Source organism: Peromyscus eremicus, chromosome 20 (assembly GCF_949786415.1).
Source record: "Peromyscus eremicus chromosome 20, PerEre_H2_v1, whole genome shotgun sequence".
Taxonomy (NCBI): Eukaryota; Metazoa; Chordata; class Mammalia; order Rodentia; family Cricetidae; genus Peromyscus; species Peromyscus eremicus.
Genome location: NC_081436.1, coordinates 35,232,521 through 35,249,797, shown reverse-complemented (window position 1 = coordinate 35,249,797; position 17,277 = coordinate 35,232,521). Strand labels below are relative to the sequence as shown.

At 36.4% G+C, this 17,277-nt stretch overlaps 1 protein-coding gene across 11 annotated transcripts in view; it reads left to right on the top strand.

Moving 5' to 3' along the window:
• The window catches only part of Phf20l1 (PHD finger protein 20 like 1), a 69,589-nt gene that overhangs the window by 9,031 nt on the left and 43,281 nt on the right, over window positions 1-17,277 (top strand). For 6 of the 11 annotated variants that reach the window (XM_059247833.1, XM_059247832.1, XM_059247831.1 and 3 more), the window contains exons 3-6: window positions 9,179-9,350; window positions 9,492-9,576; window positions 12,800-12,888; window positions 13,119-13,196. In XM_059247833.1, coding sequence (XP_059103816.1) covers window positions 9,179-9,350; window positions 9,492-9,576; window positions 12,800-12,888; window positions 13,119-13,196 — 424 coding nt within the window. The remainder of the gene's footprint in view (window positions 1-9,178; window positions 9,351-9,491; window positions 9,577-12,799; window positions 12,889-13,118; window positions 13,197-17,277) is intronic. The other 5 variants (XM_059247837.1, XM_059247836.1, XM_059247835.1 and 2 more) reach the window with 1 other exon arrangement.

The following is a 17,277-nucleotide window of genomic DNA, read 5'->3' as shown; positions in this document are numbered from 1 at the left end:
TCCCTTAGAGCATTCCTACTAAATGTGGTCATTGTTGACATACCATTTTATGCATAGTGGGTGTTTATTTTGTACAAGATAACAAGAACTGTTCTATATTCTTTGGGCTAACAGAAACCAATTTCAGACATGTTTATGTAAGAAGCAGACTATTTGCAAGAAAAAATAAATTATTTTAATTTCTGTATTGTTTTCAGTGGTAAGAACCTACTACTGGATTTCAACCATAATAGTGATAAGAGTTGATCATCTAGTACATAATGCAGAATCTATAATGATTGGATAAATAATTATGGGCTAAAAAAAACCTGAGTTCAGAGATCTATCATTTATTACCACTTTAACTTGAACAAGTTATTGAGTCTTTAGGAACATTGGTGACTTCGGTTTTTAAAAAAAGTAGCAAGAGTCTGGTGTGTGACATACCTGTATTCCCAGCACCCAAGGAGCTGAGGCATTGTTTTGAGATGTGGTGAGCTTTGTCTGCATAGTAAGACCCGGTCTGAAAAACAAACAAATAGTGGGAAAGTAGTGACTCACATAAAGCATCCTTTGAGGAGTGAAGCACACAGTTCACTGAAAGGAGTTACCTGAGCATGGCTTCTTCCACATGGTAAAGGGGCATGATGAACATTAATATCCAATTAACATCAGAAAATGAAACAAGGAAGCAGTGTAAACCTGTAGGATTTGTCAGTAGGGCATAAACAAACCCACCTATTAGAAATATTCTAAATGCTAAATATTAAAGAAAATTAAACAGCTGCAACCTAGAATTCTGGATTTTGCTGACAATTTTTAAAAGTCTGGTTCTAGCAATCCAAACAAATTATCCAAAGTACATGAACTTTGAATCCAGTACTGGTAAAAGGAAGAACATACTTTAGTAAAGGTGAGAAGAAGCCCTTAGTAATCTTGTAATGTAAGAAGGTAATAGGTCCAAAACTAAGGAGCAGGTTGAAAGAAAAGTTTCTACTGACAAGTGTCTTACAAGTAAGTGGGTTTGCAAAAATCTGAAAAAAATCACTAATGAGAATTTTTAGAATTCAATGTTATGAGAGGATGTGATTTTTTTTAACTTTTTTAACATTAACAGTTTCCCCTCCCTCCTCCTCCTCCCATTCCAATCCCTCCCCCTGACTCCCATCTACCCTCCCTCCCCATCTACCCACTTCTCCTCCATCAACATGCAGAAAGGGACAGGCCTCCCATGGACTTGAACAAAGCATAACACATCAAGTTGAGGTAGGACTAAGCCCCTCCTCCTGTGTCAAGGCTGGGCAGGGTAATCCAGTATGGGGAACAGGTTCCCAAAAGCCAGCTAAGCACTAGGGACAGGTCCTGATCTCACTGCTAGGAGACTTACAAACAGACCAAGCTACATATTTGTCACAAGCATGCAGAGGGCCTAGGTCGGTCCCATGCAGGCTCCCTGACTGTTAGTCCAGAGTCCATATGCTCCCATTAGCCCAGGTCAGCTGTCTTTGTGGGTTCCTCCATCATGACCTTGCTTGTACAATTTCTCCCCCTTTCTTCAAGAGGACTCTCAGAGTCGGACCAGTGCTTGGTTATGGATCTCTGTATCTGCTTCCATCAGTTACTGGATAAAGGCTCTGTAATGACAATAAAGGTAGTCACCAATCCGATTACAGTTGATGGACACTTCAGGCACGCTTTAGCTGGGGTCATCCTTGTGGGTTCCTGAGAGTTTCCCTGGCACCAGGTTTCTCCCTAGCCCTTTGTCCTGACCCTGAACTATCTCCTGCACACAGCCCACCCAACCTGCTTCCCCAAGTTCCAGTCCACCACCACCACCACCACCACCCTCGCCCCCAGTTTACCCAGGACATCTATTTTCCCTTCCCAGGGAAATCCATGCATCCCTCTTTGGGCCCTCTTTGTTATCTAGCAACTGGGGCTGTGGATTTGACCAATAATCCATTATCTCAATGTTCTTGAGAATCCAGACTATTTCATGTTTTTGTTTCATTTTATAATGCCAAGTTTGAATTAAGATTTTTTGTTTTCATTATTGTGTTAAAATGTGAAAAACTAGCATGCATGTGGGACAGCAGTAACTTTTTAAAATATACTGGCATAATAATATTGTTACATCTTCATTGCCAGTATAGTTAGGATGTGTAGATGAGGGGAATTTTGAAAATGACAAAGCATAATATAAACTTAAAGTGCTTCCAGGAAGCTAACAATATAAAAAAGTTATTAGGTTACAAGAATATTGTATTTGTTGTATTTAACCTTAATTTTTATTTGGCAAGTAATCATCCAATCTAACAGTCAGCCCTTACCTCTGTTTCTAGCTGTCCTCGTAGATTTTAGATACTTTCAGTAGAAGTATGATAATAATTAAATTTTTATCTACATAACTGTTTTAGATTATCAATCCTTACCTCCTGGAGTCTCCTATCATTTAGATTATTCTTAACTCTTATTTCAAGTTTCTTTATTACTATCCTTTAAAACTTACCTATGTGTCAAGACATTCTAATATCTTTAAAATAATCTTTGTGCATGTTATATAAACTATGTTATTACTCATTCTTATATTGCCATGGTTTTGATTCTCCTTTACTGAAATGAAGAAAGAACTGTTAATTCCTAGATTACAAAAATTATAAACTTTATTATCAACATAAGCAAAATAATTTATTTAAATTTAAAACAAAACTTGAAAACTTATTGACATTCTTTTAAAGTATCTGCCATTTTGTTGGCATGACATTTATTAAAAAACTTTTGAAGCATATTCTGGTTATATTTAGTGAGTTGTAACCTAAAAAGAGTTGTCAACTCTGCCCTTTGGTTTGTGTACAAAAGATTCACAAGTCATTTTCCTACGGTTGACTTTATCAATATAGGTTAAAAATATATCAGGATATAGCAAACTAGATGACAAATCAGAATGAATTCCTTAAATATAGAAAATGCTTGCTTTACTGCTACTCTACAATGATCTTAAAAATTAATTCATCAGCTGTTATTTCTGGCATTACCCATGCCTGCTCTCTCATGCCTCTTCTCTTTAAGGATAATAAATAAAGCACTGATGATAGTAGGGTGTCTTGCCTTCCAGAAGGTATTTGTTCAAGGACATCCCTTTAAAAATCTAATTCAACTTAGGTGTACCTGTCTCTGAGGAAAAATCATCTACTTCTACACCTGACACAGCATTTTGCAACAAAGGAATTCCCCAGTCTCTTGACTTAGTGGATAAGACAATAATAAAGTGAGCAAATATAGGGACATACACATAGATAGCAAATATATGTATATTTGTAAGTATATAGCATATATGTGTATGTAAATATATAAATATATACACACAGCAAATATGTATCTTTGTTTGTTTGTTTGTTTGTTTTTCAAGACAGGGGTTCTTTGTGTAGCCCTGGCTGTCTTGGAACTAGCTCTGTAGACCAGGCTGGTCTTGAACTAAGAGATCTGCCTGCCTCTGCCTGCCTCTGCCTCCCAAGTGCTGGGATTAAAGAAAAGTGTGTGCCATCATTGCCTGGCTGCAAATATATATCTTATGTAGCAAATATAAGACAAAAATAAGTGAGCAGTGTGAGCCAGGATAGGAATTCACTAGCAGTGGTGAATCCTTTCTTAGACTGCTTGTGTTCTTGTGTTTGCCCAGCACTTGGGAGTTGATACAGGTGGAAATTGATACTGTTCAGGTGCAGCTAACTTCTCTGGCCAATGTCTTTAGCCAGTGTCTGGTTCTTACTGAATTATGGATTTAGTCTAGAATCTATAGGTACCGTTACCCTCTGAACAATCTTATGTAAGTTGGAAACATCATTTACAGTGCTGAAATTACAGTATTTAGACATGGCAGTGAGATTTCAAGAGTTCTGAGAAGGTAAAAGTAATTTTTATTTTTGCCAATGGTGTTCCTATGTTTGTAGCCAGGGCTGTGGTTTAACTTGACTGTTAGAGGACTTAGACCTGGAAAGGCTCAAATAATCCTAAAGGCCAATTAAAATTAGGAAAATTATTTTCAAGTCAGATTCTCAGTATTTTTGATACTTTTCATTTATATTAGTCCAAATGCCTGTAATTCATTTTAGCGTAAAGTTTTTCCTCCATTTTCTAGAAGTAGACTATGTTTACAGGCTTCCCGAATATAGGACTTAGAAAAGCCAAGTTGACCCAGGCACCTCCTGATTTTCTAAGGCAATAAATTCCACTGGACCAGACTCTGTGTACACACATCTGCCTTTTGAGGAGAGATTTTTGCAGGGAAGGTAGAGAGTGAAAGCTTTGTTATTTCTCGGCAGCACTTGATAAGGGGCCAGAGAGCTTGACATAGCGTTTTGGCATTGAGGAGTCATCACTTTGGTGAGGTGACATTCTCTTCATTTCTTTCTATTCAATCTTGAGATGAGGCAGCTATAGTGATTCTCTCCTAACTTTTGTCTCTAGTCATTGTGGCCTCTTACCTGACACTATGGATTCTGAAATCCTAATCTTCCACTTAAATATTTTCCTGAATCATTCATAAATGTCTGAGACTGAGCCTAATCACCATTCTTTACTGTAGCAGCTTTCTGTGATTCAGCCTTTAAAAGTGACAAAAACAAAAACATTAACACCACATCTTCCAAATTCAGGAAGAAAAGTCTTATGTTCAATTCACAGTCAATTATAGTAAATCATAGCTAGCATATGAAAATAATACATGCTTTAAAATAGAGAGGCATTTGTGAATGTATTTGCTCAACAAATTTTTTTCATTGTGTATATCAAAACATATACTACTAGTGTGGGCCATCTGCTGAAACAGGAATTATTTTGCTCTATAGAATTATATGTGAATTGCCATGTGTGGAATGTGCATTGTACTTGTGTTGCAAATATCTTAGCATGCCTTTTCCTTCCTAAGGTGTAACCAAAGGCCAAATTAAATAGAAGCCCTGTGCTCTGTAGAACAATGGATCATTTCATTAGCTTGCTATTTCAAAGCCTTTAAGTTTGAAACAAGCTAACAAGTCCAGTTTCATGCTCCTGTTCTCCTTTATCCACTGTACTGTCTATTGCATAGTCTAGCCAAAAGGAATACTGCTGTTACCTTCAAGTGTCCTCAGATCTCTGAAAGTGAAGTCCTTCAGGACAAATGACACACCTTGCTTTTCTCTACGACTTCATTTACTATGGTTTCACTTAGTGTCATAACATTTTCAATAATGAACATTTCATTAACTGTGCCCTGTGTATGCATTGCATTTGTACTCCGCCTTAATTCTTCAAATGTCCCACCAAGTTCAATGTGGACAGTGCTTCCTAGGAACCTTTAGTGAACTTCCCGGTGATCTCAGAATTAGTTAAGCCTGTGAAATAAGGTTGTCTGTTCACTTAGAAGTTTTTCTATATGTTATAACCACTCAGATATAGACTTAACCCCACTTCTACTGACATAGAGCAGAGGCTTTTGCCAGCCTCTGCTCTGAAAAATGTCTGTACCAAGTATATTTTTTAGTCCTCATCTGTTAAAGCAGATTATAATATCTATGGCATGGACAGAAACCAAGATACAGCATATATAAAGAAGAACCAACTTTCAATAAGCAAAGACCATACTGTCTGATATACAGGACAATATTTCTCATCCAGCTCTCCAAACTGAGCTCAATACTGAAATGATAATAGAATTTAGTTTAGTTTTATTTATTTTTTAATCTACCAACAGTACCTATCTCCTTCTTTCCTTCTTTCTTTCATCCCTCCCCTCCCTTTTCCTAGTGCCCATGAACCAGAACTGGGGCCTTGTTCTTGTAGGCAAGTCTTCTGCCACTGAACTAAAAATCCAGTCCTACCTTTAGCTGTTCAAATATATGTGGTGGGCATTCTTGATCATAGTTTTGACACCTTTTACCTTTAAAATTTGACTAGTAAAACTTGTAAAAAAATAAAACATTCTAATCCTGTGCATTTGCATTGATTGAATTCTTGGCAGTATCGTAGGTATGCATATCATTCTCTAGCATTTATGTAGAGAATCTGACATGCTGTAACTTATCCTGAAGAGGTTCCCCCAAGATGTAATTTGTTCAGGCAGTTGCTTCAGGCATCTTTTCAGCCAACAGAATTTAAAATATTTTAGGAAAACCATAAGTTGCTTAAAAATAACAATCTAGATTTACATTATTTAAATTCATTCAGATTCTGATTTTTTTACTGAATTGAATCACATTATGAAAATGAGAGATATATTTGACTTTGTTACTGTGGACACTTCTCACTTTGAAGAATGTTTTAAATATATAGAATTCCATACATTTAGAATTTGAAGGAACCTAGAGAGCAAAGCCCTTGGATTTTGCTTAAAATCTGAATGATGTGATAAGTGAAATTTGAAGCTCTTATGCTTTGAGGGATGTATTAGTTTTTAACAAAACATCTCTTCACAGTGCTTAAATGGCTAATAATGTTGAAAATATAGGGCATCGTTATTGAGAGTTTATGCTATATTTTTATACTTTAAAAATTAGAGCAACAAAACAAATCAAGAGTAACACTACAGAAGATGAGCTTTGTAGGTTTGATTTTAAGTGGCTAGATATTCATATCTACTCAAAGTGTGTTAATCTAGGTTTTCTGGGCTTGATGTTTTTCTGCAACAAAATGTTTCCTTATCTACTTCTCCCTGAAGACTGAGTTAAGGACAGCCCTCATAGTTCTTAAGAAATGTGAAGACTGTCTGCTTTTCATATCACTTTATATTCCTGATGAAAACTGCTCCAGTAGCTTTTGTGTGTTATGACTGCACCAGATGCTGGGCTATGATAAAAGAACAAAGCTTGATTACACCCATAGTTCATAGGCCAGAGAAATATTCGAGCATCATGATCCTTAGCTATGCCGTGTCTCTAGACTTGTTAAACATGATGATATAAAACAGGCTACATATTTCCTATTTGATAAAGTCAGGTGCTTTATCTCCACTTGCTGACAGCAGCAAGAAGTCTTTAAGTAACATAACTTTTTGATCCAGAATTTCCCCAGCTTATTTGATGTTAGACACTTTTGAGACACAGATAAATGCCTCTGGCAATAAAAAACACTCACTGGCACTTAGTTTTAGAGCCTATCTAGAGAGAATTTTAACATACGGAGTTCTGTAAAGGCAACAGAAAGGGGAGTCCAGGAAGTCAGTTGTGAGCATTGCATGTTGAATGAGTCCTGAACAATGAGAATAAAAAGAACAGGAAGGTCAGGTTAGGCTAGACAGGAAGAATAGAATTGAGAGGTATGAATGGGTGGGTGAAGGAGGATGGTGTGTGTGAGGAACTGTGCAACTAAGTATCATGCTACAAAACTAAGAAACCATGTTAGGAAAATTCAGTCTATTTAGATGTGTAAATGACTTTGAACATGACTGACTTATACAATAGGTGGCAACCTCAGAGTTACATAATGGCTTTATGTTAACAAAGTATTGAATTTATTTTAAAATAGAAAAATATAAGGTAAACTACTACAGGTGAATCATCTCCCATGTATTGCAATCAAGTTCTAATGTTACTCATTTTAAACAGCTAAGTGAACATTTTAATGTAGTATGTTAGGAATAATGCAGTTCTTGTAAAACAAATTTAAGTGAGTTTTTTTTTTTTTTACTTTAAAATTAATCACAGGCTTATCTACCTGTGAAGAAAAACATCAAATATTTTTAAATTTACAGTCTTGGATTTTTCCTTCCTGGTGTCTGTGCTTATAGAATATAGAAAAATAAAATGTGTGCTAACCCCAGATGGAAGTAGATGTATAGTCTGGGGAGATAGCTCAGTTGAAATTATGAGGTCTACCCCTAAAACCTGTGCAACAAAAAACTAAAAGTGGTATTGTGTACTTGTTTTTTTTTTTTATTGATTTTACATACCAGCAACAGTTTCACCCGTCTCTTCTCATCCTGTTCCCTCCTCGCACCTCCTTTCTACTCTCCCCCATCCACTCCTCAGAAAGAGTAAGGCCGCCCATGGGAGTCAACAAAGCATGGCATACCAAGTTGAAGCAGGACCAAGCTCCTCCCCGCTGCATCAAGGCTGATTGAGGCATCCCACCATTGGGAATAGGTTCCAAAAAGCCAGATCATGCGCCAGGGACAGATCTTGGTCCCACTGCTAATAGCCACAAATGCAAATCAAAACAACCCTGAGCTACCATCTTACACCTGTCAGAATGGCTAAGATAAAAAGCACTCATGACAGCTTATGTTGGAAAGGATGTGGAGTAAGGGGAACACTTCTCCACTGGTGGTGGAAGTACAAATTTGTACAGCTACTTTGGAAATCAGTATGCCGGTTTCTCACAAAATTGGGAATCAATCTACCTCAAGACCCAGCGATAACACTCTTGGGCATATACCCAAAGGATGCTCAATCATACCACAAGGTAGTGTGTACTTCTAATTTCAACTCCGGACAGGTGGATATAGGCAGATGTCCAGGACTGACTGTCCAACCAGCCTAGCTTATCTGGCAAGCTCCAGGCAAGAAAAACAAGGTGGATAACATTTGAAGAATGATTGGTGAGGTTGTCTTCTGGCCTCCATATTAATGGGTACACACAGTCATGCACACACAGGAACATACACACAAAAAGAAGCAACTGTACATGTTGAGATATTTTCTAAACATAATATACATATATAATTTGAAATATAATCATTTTTTACTTTGTATAACTTAAAACATGGCATTTGAAGATTGATACTCCATTCTGTTAGATATGCCATTGTTTGTATAACTGTAGAAAGTTGTCAGCTTTTCCAACCATATTTTTTTTACCAAGTTTCTGTTTTCTTACTGTAAATTATGCATTGCATATATAGCTTCAGAACTGGGATTATTGAATCAAAAATTAGAGATATGTTTACTACTTGACACATGTCAGCACATTAGCTTCTTAAACAGTACAGCACTGAATTTTGCATTTCTAGTGTATCATAGGACTTATTTTCTCAGCTTTTAAGAGCAATCATTTAAAAATGACAATCATGATTCATATTTTGTGGGTTTGGTAGTTTAGGAGTATACTGACTGTTTTTTCTCATATTTTTAATGCTAAGCTGTACCCATTAAAATCTTTCTGTTTAATACTTTATACTTGACATTATAAGGATTACTCTTGATATGAAGCTTTTTTATTTTTTAAGGTATCCATCACGAATTGAAAAAATTGATTATGAAGAAGGGAAGATGTTAGTTCATTTTGAGCGCTGGAGTCATCGTTATGATGAGTGGATTTACTGGGACAGCAACAGGTTGCGACCCCTTGAAAGACCTGCGCTAAGAAAAGAAGGGCTAAAGGATGAGGAGGAATTCTTTGTAAGTAGGAAGGTTTTCCCATTTGAAGCTTTTCTAGATATATAATGACATTTTAAAAGGGTTGTGTCAAATTTAGCAGCCTGATTGTGTTAAGTAAATGGTTATTATATATGAAATTGATCTTAAAAGTTGTTTGACTAGGATTTTAAAGCTGGAGAAGAAGTTCTCGCTCGTTGGACAGACTGTCGATATTACCCTGCCAAGATTGAAGCAATTAACAAAGAAGGTATGCATTTAACATGACCTGAGACTTAAATAGGACTGGAAGACAATTTCCTTTATTTTAAATTTCAGTTAAGGTATATAATTGTTGCATTGGACCTTCTTGTTTTATGTTGTCCTATGTGGATTTCCTGCTAGGATTCTTTATGGAAACGTTTGTTACATATCACATGGCTCATGACTTCACAGCCTAAATCAAAAAACCAAGTGTGTTAGTAAGATTTCCCATGAGCCTGGGGAGTCTTTCAGACAGATAATAAACTTGACTGCTTACTGTTTTTTAAAGAAAGAAATGCTGCACACTGAGTGATAGCTTCTTTGCAAGGGCATTTGATCTACCCAGGGTTCAACACTTTAAGTTGTGAAAGACACATAAGCTAGTTAAAGAAGAGCTAAAAGCACTTTGTTTGGGATAGAATAGTCGGGAAATGGCTGGACAGAGGCAAAGATCAATATGTGAGGGACTTTAGAATCTTGCTAAAAGATTTGAATTTTATTTGGAAGTGATAAAAGTCATGGAGGAAGTTTAAACTTTCGATTAAAACTAAAAATAAGCTTGAAAGAAATAGAAGGTAAAATAGAAACAGCAAACATTTAAAGGGATATGTAAAGAATTTTGTATGAAAAATAAATCACAGTAGTCCAACTGATGATCATTGTATCATTTTACAAAGATCTCAGACTCATTTATTGTTGTAGTGATTTGGAGCTGCAGCTGAGACTGTGGTTTCATTTCTAGTGGTTACCTACTGCAGGAAAAGGTACTAGACAGCTCTGTCACTGGATATTCAGATTGTTTCCCTTTTCCTTTGGGTGCTTACACTTCTGTGGAGCTGTGTTCTATAGTGTATTTTTTTTTTTAAGTCTTGTACCTAGGTACTCTTCAGAGACCAGTCCAGAGCCCAGCATAGAGTAGGTGGTCAGTAGCAGTGTGGGCAGAAAGAACTAATGATCTGTTTTCTTAAGATCCATCCCAAACCAGACAAAGTAAAAGCACACAATACTCTGTAATTATGATCAGCTGTGCTGAGTATGGAGCACTTTAGGACTTGCCATAATGCCTATGGATGCGTTTTGCAGTTGTACACACACACACACACACACACACACACACTATACTCAAACAAACCGCTGTCACTGTTTATCCTATTCTATTTATCCACAGGTTTTAAAACAGAAAATTAAGTTTACATTAATATAGATGTGATGCTACTGGTACTATAGTAGTTCTAGGAGTCTTTACTGAAATATTTATAGTTTTTTAACTCACCACTAGAAGCATTAATTTTGATTTCTATATGTTCCACATGGTACATGAGCTTGCATCTTTCTTCCAAAGAAAAAAAAGATGGGAGTAGGGGAAACCCCAGTTCGTTGTAAAAGCAAAATGAAGCTAGCTAATGTGGACATTTAGATATTTGTGATAAAGCTTACACAAGTGAAGACAGAGCACTACAAATCTATGAATATAAACATCAATATTTTAAAGTCAGTTTACAAAGTCAGTATGTTCCCTCTTGAGCCTGACTTTCCTAGGTGTAAATCTTGACCATGTTTACAGTACCAGGCCTGAACCTGTGGAAGAGCCTCAAATCCAATCAAGAGAGCAGATGGTTAGCCACCCCACCCCTGGTGTAGCCTTGCCACTATTGCACTAAGGAGCACATCTTGTCCAGTAGGTTAGTATTGTAGCATGTAGGGTAAGACCATTGATTACTTTCTCCCCAGCAGCCTGCACCCACACACATAGGCAGGAGTAATTAGATTCAGTGGGTTATTAAAAAAAAGGACATGAAGTTGGAAGAAAGGTAAGTTAGGGGGGTGGAGTCTGAGGTGGAAAGTAGTTGGAGAATGGATGTGATTAAGACACATTATATCCATGTATAACATTTTCAAAGAATAAAAAAGTGAAGAAAGGAGAGTAGGAAATATGGGCTAGAGTAGTCAGATGTTTTCGGCTTAAGAATGGTCATGGAAAAGTGGTTGGAGTTAGGTGCAGTTAAGAGACATGGGGAGGCATCCAAATGAGGAAATAGCATGAGCAAGGGCTGGAGGAACAGGCCCTGCCAGTGGCTATATAAACAACATGGGCTGCCCAGGAGTGCCATGTGGAGGAGGGAATTGAAGAAAATTGCAGGAATGATGATAGTGCAAGGTATGTATACAGTTTGGCATTCTTAACATTTGCCATTGTCTTTACATCCCTATTGCTCACTTGATCGTTTGTTTCTTGAGTTCTACTGTAGGTTTAGAACTTCGCAACATTTATAGAATTATATTAATTATATGAAAATATGAAATCAAAATGTGATTTTCAGGTAAAAAAAAAAAGAAAAATCTTTTTACATATATGCCATTGGCTTTGGAGTCAACTTCCTACCTGTTGATAATAATGAACACATTTCTTGTTTGGCTTCTTTTGTAAAGGCCAGGTATCTACTTAAAGTGGTGTTCTATTTTTCCATAAGTGTAAAATCTACACTGCTTTTTCTAGTAACCCTGTTTTATATTGACTTGATGGCATGAGCTCTACCACAGAAAGTGAATTGCTTCAAGACCTCCAAGCAGATAGATGCAGGAAGGGAAAGGCCCAGCTGGCCACACAGCATGGTAGAAATAAATGGCTGTACTGCCACTGAGATGAGTGTCACTCACTTGCTGTCCTCAACTTCTCAAGTTGGTCGTGTTGAACTGCAAACAACTTCCGTCTTGATGCTTTCTAAATTATTTTCTAGCTTAAACTTCACGTGTGAGAATGTTCTTTTTGCCACTTTAACACTATTATAAATCTCCCTGAGAAAATGATCTTTATCATATATCAGAGCTTTCTCTCTGTTACCTACTTTAAAAGTAACTTTTGAAGAGAGCCAATGATCATTCCTGTAGAGATACTGTTCTTGTAAATAAAGGTTTTGTTTTTATGAGATAGTCTAAGGATATTTATGCCTTACACAATAAATTTCAAAATTCTTCAGTAAAGACCAAAGTTACATGCAGCCTAGTCATCAGGACTTAATTTGTGTATATTTTAAGGGAAATACTAGCTCATACTTGTTTAAAGATCAAGAGAGAAAATACATTTGTAACTCAATGGAGTACTTACAGGAGACTGTGCCTGTGTTATTGCAATAACAGAGCATCTTTTTACATAACACCACTGTTAGATTCCAAATGCTGCTATAACATTGCATGGTACTTTCTAATTATTCTAACTGCTCCTATTTCAGGAACATTCACAGTTCAGTTTTATGATGGAGTAATCCGTTGTTTAAAAAGAATGCACATTAAAGCCATGCCTGAGGATGCTAAGGGGCAGGTAAGAGTGTTCAGTATTCCTGGCTACTTAAGGGATATCTTCCTGAATGGTGTTTGATCAACATACATACGTATATATTTTATTAAATGAACTAATTGTAGGGTTATGTGCTGAGAGCCCCAAATAGCAGCAAGAAAGAGAAGCTTAGACTGTAAAATAAATTATACACTTGATTTTGCTTCTTTGGTTTTAGACCTGCTAAAGTTATAGGTCACTAGTTTCTGTTCCAGGTGAAATCCCAGCATCCACTAAGCTGGTGTTGTCCTATCGACCCAGCTGGATCGTGTAACCAGTCTATGGGAAGTGAGGTAAGTGCCTTTTTGCTTTTAAATTTTGTTTTGTTTTATCTGGTATAGAGTCTTATTTAGAAAGCTAATTTTTAATATGAAATTTTACGTAAGTTTCTTATCTTCTTCTTTCCTTCCACAAATCATAGTTATTCACCTTCCTTAAAAGGCGCTTACCTGACACTCTGTAGGCTGTTTCAGGTAGGACTCTCTAAATAGCAAAATGGAAGCAGTACATTCTGTGCTTTTACTGCTCAAAGCAGGAATGGATGGTGAACATTTGAAGGAGAATCTGGGATGGAACTAAAAACCATGTTCCATTTGCTGAATATGCTTCCTTAATCATTGGAGAGAAAGGTGCCATTAGAAACAAAAACTATTTTCTTTCATGTTCTGCTGTTATTTGGGATTTTCAGCACCTGGACCTACAATTAATTTAAGAACTTGAAAGTAATCTATGAAAATGTCTAATGTGAAACTATGTTCCCTATTTGTTCCATATCATGTAGCAAAAATGTTGTCTTGAAGCATGTTAAAAATTACATGGTTAGTTTCAGTTAGGCATGAGCATTTATGGTCTGCAAATGTCTAATTCCATGTTTAGAATGGTTATTTTTGAGTAATCTGAAAAATGTGATTGCTTCTGAAATGATTAGTTATATATGTAATGTAATTTAAAGTGGAAATGCTTTCAATCAGTAAATCACTTTGTGTCCTCCTGTGCATTTGTATTGATAAAACATTTTTAAGCATCCCAGTGGTGTCCTTTTTGGTTACTGAGTAGGAAGACTGATTAAAATATTGGGAGCATAGTTTGCTACATAACTTTAAATCAGTTTCTTCTTTTGCTTTAATATTGTGATTCTGTAACTGTGGTTATTCAGATGTCATGAAATGACACTCGTATTTTGCCTTGAACCTTTTGAAGTATGGCATTGAGACAGTTTGGTTTGTGGTTGAATTACAGGTTGTAGATATTAGACTTGTGGATGTCGTGTTTGGAAGTCACACCATGATGGGCATTAACATTAAGATAAATGTCAAAATACAAAACTACTTCAAGAGTACTTGATTGCAACATACTCCCTTTTAATTTTTAATTTTCCCTTCTAATTCTTAATTATATGCAGATTAAAAGTATTTACTAAGTATTTTTATAAGTTATTTTATGAGTTTGTCCCCAACTAGGTGTTTACAAATCAGGTAATTAGACAAGGCTAAGATCTTTTTTCTAGAGTGAGTAGTTTGAGAACCCTTTTATGAATATATAAAATAAAGTATCTTTTTCTAACTTAGCAAAGAATTATACTGTACACTGAATAAATCCACAGTAGAAAATTTCTCCCCTAAACCCTGTTTAGGACTTGTGTAAGAAGAGATGTTAATAACAATTATATATATAAACTTCTGGAATTGTTTTCTTAAGCTTAAATAAAAGTCCTAATGCAATTGTTCTTGACTTTGGGACAGTTGGTTGATTGTATTCCACCTCTGATTGGATTCTGAAGATAGCTTGACCTTTCAGAGAGCTTTTGGAAATGCTTTTGTTGAAGTGTAAGCTGTAGGCCTTTTCGTGCTTGTTTGTAGACATTGTTCTCCACTGGGGGATATTATGGTAGACGTATTGACTGTTCAAACTAAGATGCCCTGTTCCTATCCCTGTCTTCTTTTATATAACTGAGTGGAATGGTGGTAGTGTTGATCCATAGTTATGAGGTAGTTAGGATGTTTCCCAGGATAGAGATCAGTTCTTAAACTCAGTGCAATCCTATCTTACCACTTGCTGTTCTCCCTGATGTTCTACCATTATTAAGCATAGCAACAGTTACTGCAGGGTGAGAGACTGAGGCATTTATTTTAAATTTAAAGTCTGTAACCACAACCTCCTCTCTCCTTCATTCTTTTTGCAAGTGTGCTAGTGTAAAGTGTGTATTGAAATGCATTGAAGATTAGCTTATACATGGCTTATAAATCCCTTGCCATTCTCCTTCCTGATAATTTGCACCTGTTGTTTTATTGGTGTTAGTAGATCTTTTCATATATGCATGGTGGATATTTTTAACCTTACAATGAGAAAGTCAGAACTTAGGGAATTGAATGACTATGGATAGTTTCATTCTGCCATTACTTGCAGAGTAACTCCTGACTCAAACCTTCTGATTTCAAAATTGCATGCATTGTTAATGCACTGCTCTATTGTACAGGATACAGAACATTTCGAGTATGTCATTGGTTCTGATTAATGGAAAAGCATCCTCAGTTGTTTTTGACAGTGAAGCTTTCCTATGTAAAAGTTCAAAAGAAGAACACTGGAGGTATTTAATGACATGGCTGTAATGTTTGCCATGATTAACAAATTTATGATTAAAAAGCATTTTAAAGTATTTGAAAGCCACAATGATGCTCCTTCTGCTGTGTCTTTTTTGAAGGTAGAAAATTACTTGAGATGAAAATGACCCTAACCTTTTCTGACATTTCTCTGACAACTCCAAAAATACAGACAAAAAAACAACTGCAGTGTGGAACCTAAAGTCACATTCCCTTCTTTCACTCTTTGTAACCTTACATTTGTAACCTTACATTCACTCTGCATAGAGCTACTGGTGTGGTTGTGCTCAGTCCACCTTCGTCTGTGTGGACCGCTCCTTGATTCCCACTGGTGTTGGCCCTACTCTTTGCACTGCTTCATTGGGAGCCTCAAGGCTCAGCCTTTAGTTAGAGCAGCCCCTGCTACTTCCTCTTCACCTAAGTCCTGCCACATAGATTCCCGTCCCACACTGGCTCCTTTGCCTTTGTTAATGTCTTACATCTTGTTTCCCCTTTTTAGCTGTCCAATTTTCCAACTAATTCTCCTTGTCTCTAGAGACCAGCTCCTCTGCCCTTATCTCTGAGGTCTCCCATTAGTACTTCTTTTCAGTCAGAATAGTCTCTTCTGTTCTCCCAAGGTATTTTTATTGCTCTGTGTCCTGTCACATCATCTTTTCTTCTTTGCTTTTTAAAGATGGTCTCATGTAGTCTGGGTTGTCCTTGAATTTCCTACATAGCTGAGGATAACTTTGAACTTCTGATCTTCCTTGCCTATTCCTTCCCTGTCATACTGTCTTATGGTTAATTTTTTGCCTTGTAAATTTCTTGACTAGCCCTTTCCCTTTTATCAGCTATTGTGTTTTAGTGTTAGACAGATACCTGGCTTGTCTTGTGGGACATTCAATAGAAAATGGGCCCCCAAAACAGCTTGTTAGGTAAATCACATGATATTTGCAGATCATTTCAATGATGGAGGGGAAGGATAGCTGAAGATGCATTTGTTTATTTACAATGGTCTGTTTATTTTCACCAACTATTTTCAAGGGTGACTAGCTAGCACCTATACTTTTTGTTTAAATTTGTTAGCAGTAGTGTTTAAGTTCATTCATGCAGTCCATGAATTAAATTCATTTTGTTGTAAAATCATTTCAGTTGCTTATAATAGGAACTATTCATGTTGAATGAACTTTATTGTCCATTTAGACAGTGCTTAATGGCATGAGTGGAAGATGAACTCTGTAGAGACATTATAAATGTTTATTTAAAAACATTTTCTTACTAAAATTCAGTATAGCACCACTTTATGCTTCTTTACACTGTGTTATACTTTCCCAAGAAAGAATTTTGAGTTAAAAATGAAATACTAAGATTCATTCAGGGCCGGGGAGATGGCGCAGCAAGTAAAGGCACTTGCTGCCAAGTCTGACCTGAGTTTCAGCTGAGTTTGATCCCAGGAACCCACGTGGATACCAAGGCATGTGTGTCCCTCACCCTGACATACACGCAGAGTAAATAAATTTTAAAAAATTAGCAACTAACAAATTTTCTTTACTAGTATTATGAAGATGTGATAAATTGATCCTAAAGTTTAAATGTTTAAAAAGTAAAATCATAGTTTGATTTCTAAGAAATTAACCATGTATTGAAAGGTATGTGCTTCTTAAAAAAGAAACAGTAACTTGGTCAGTAGTAATGCACTTCTCTCAATACTCATAAGAGTTTAATGTAATTCTCTTCTTACATTATCCACTGTATTATGGGAAAGAAAAGTAATGCACTTTTAACTCTAAAACAC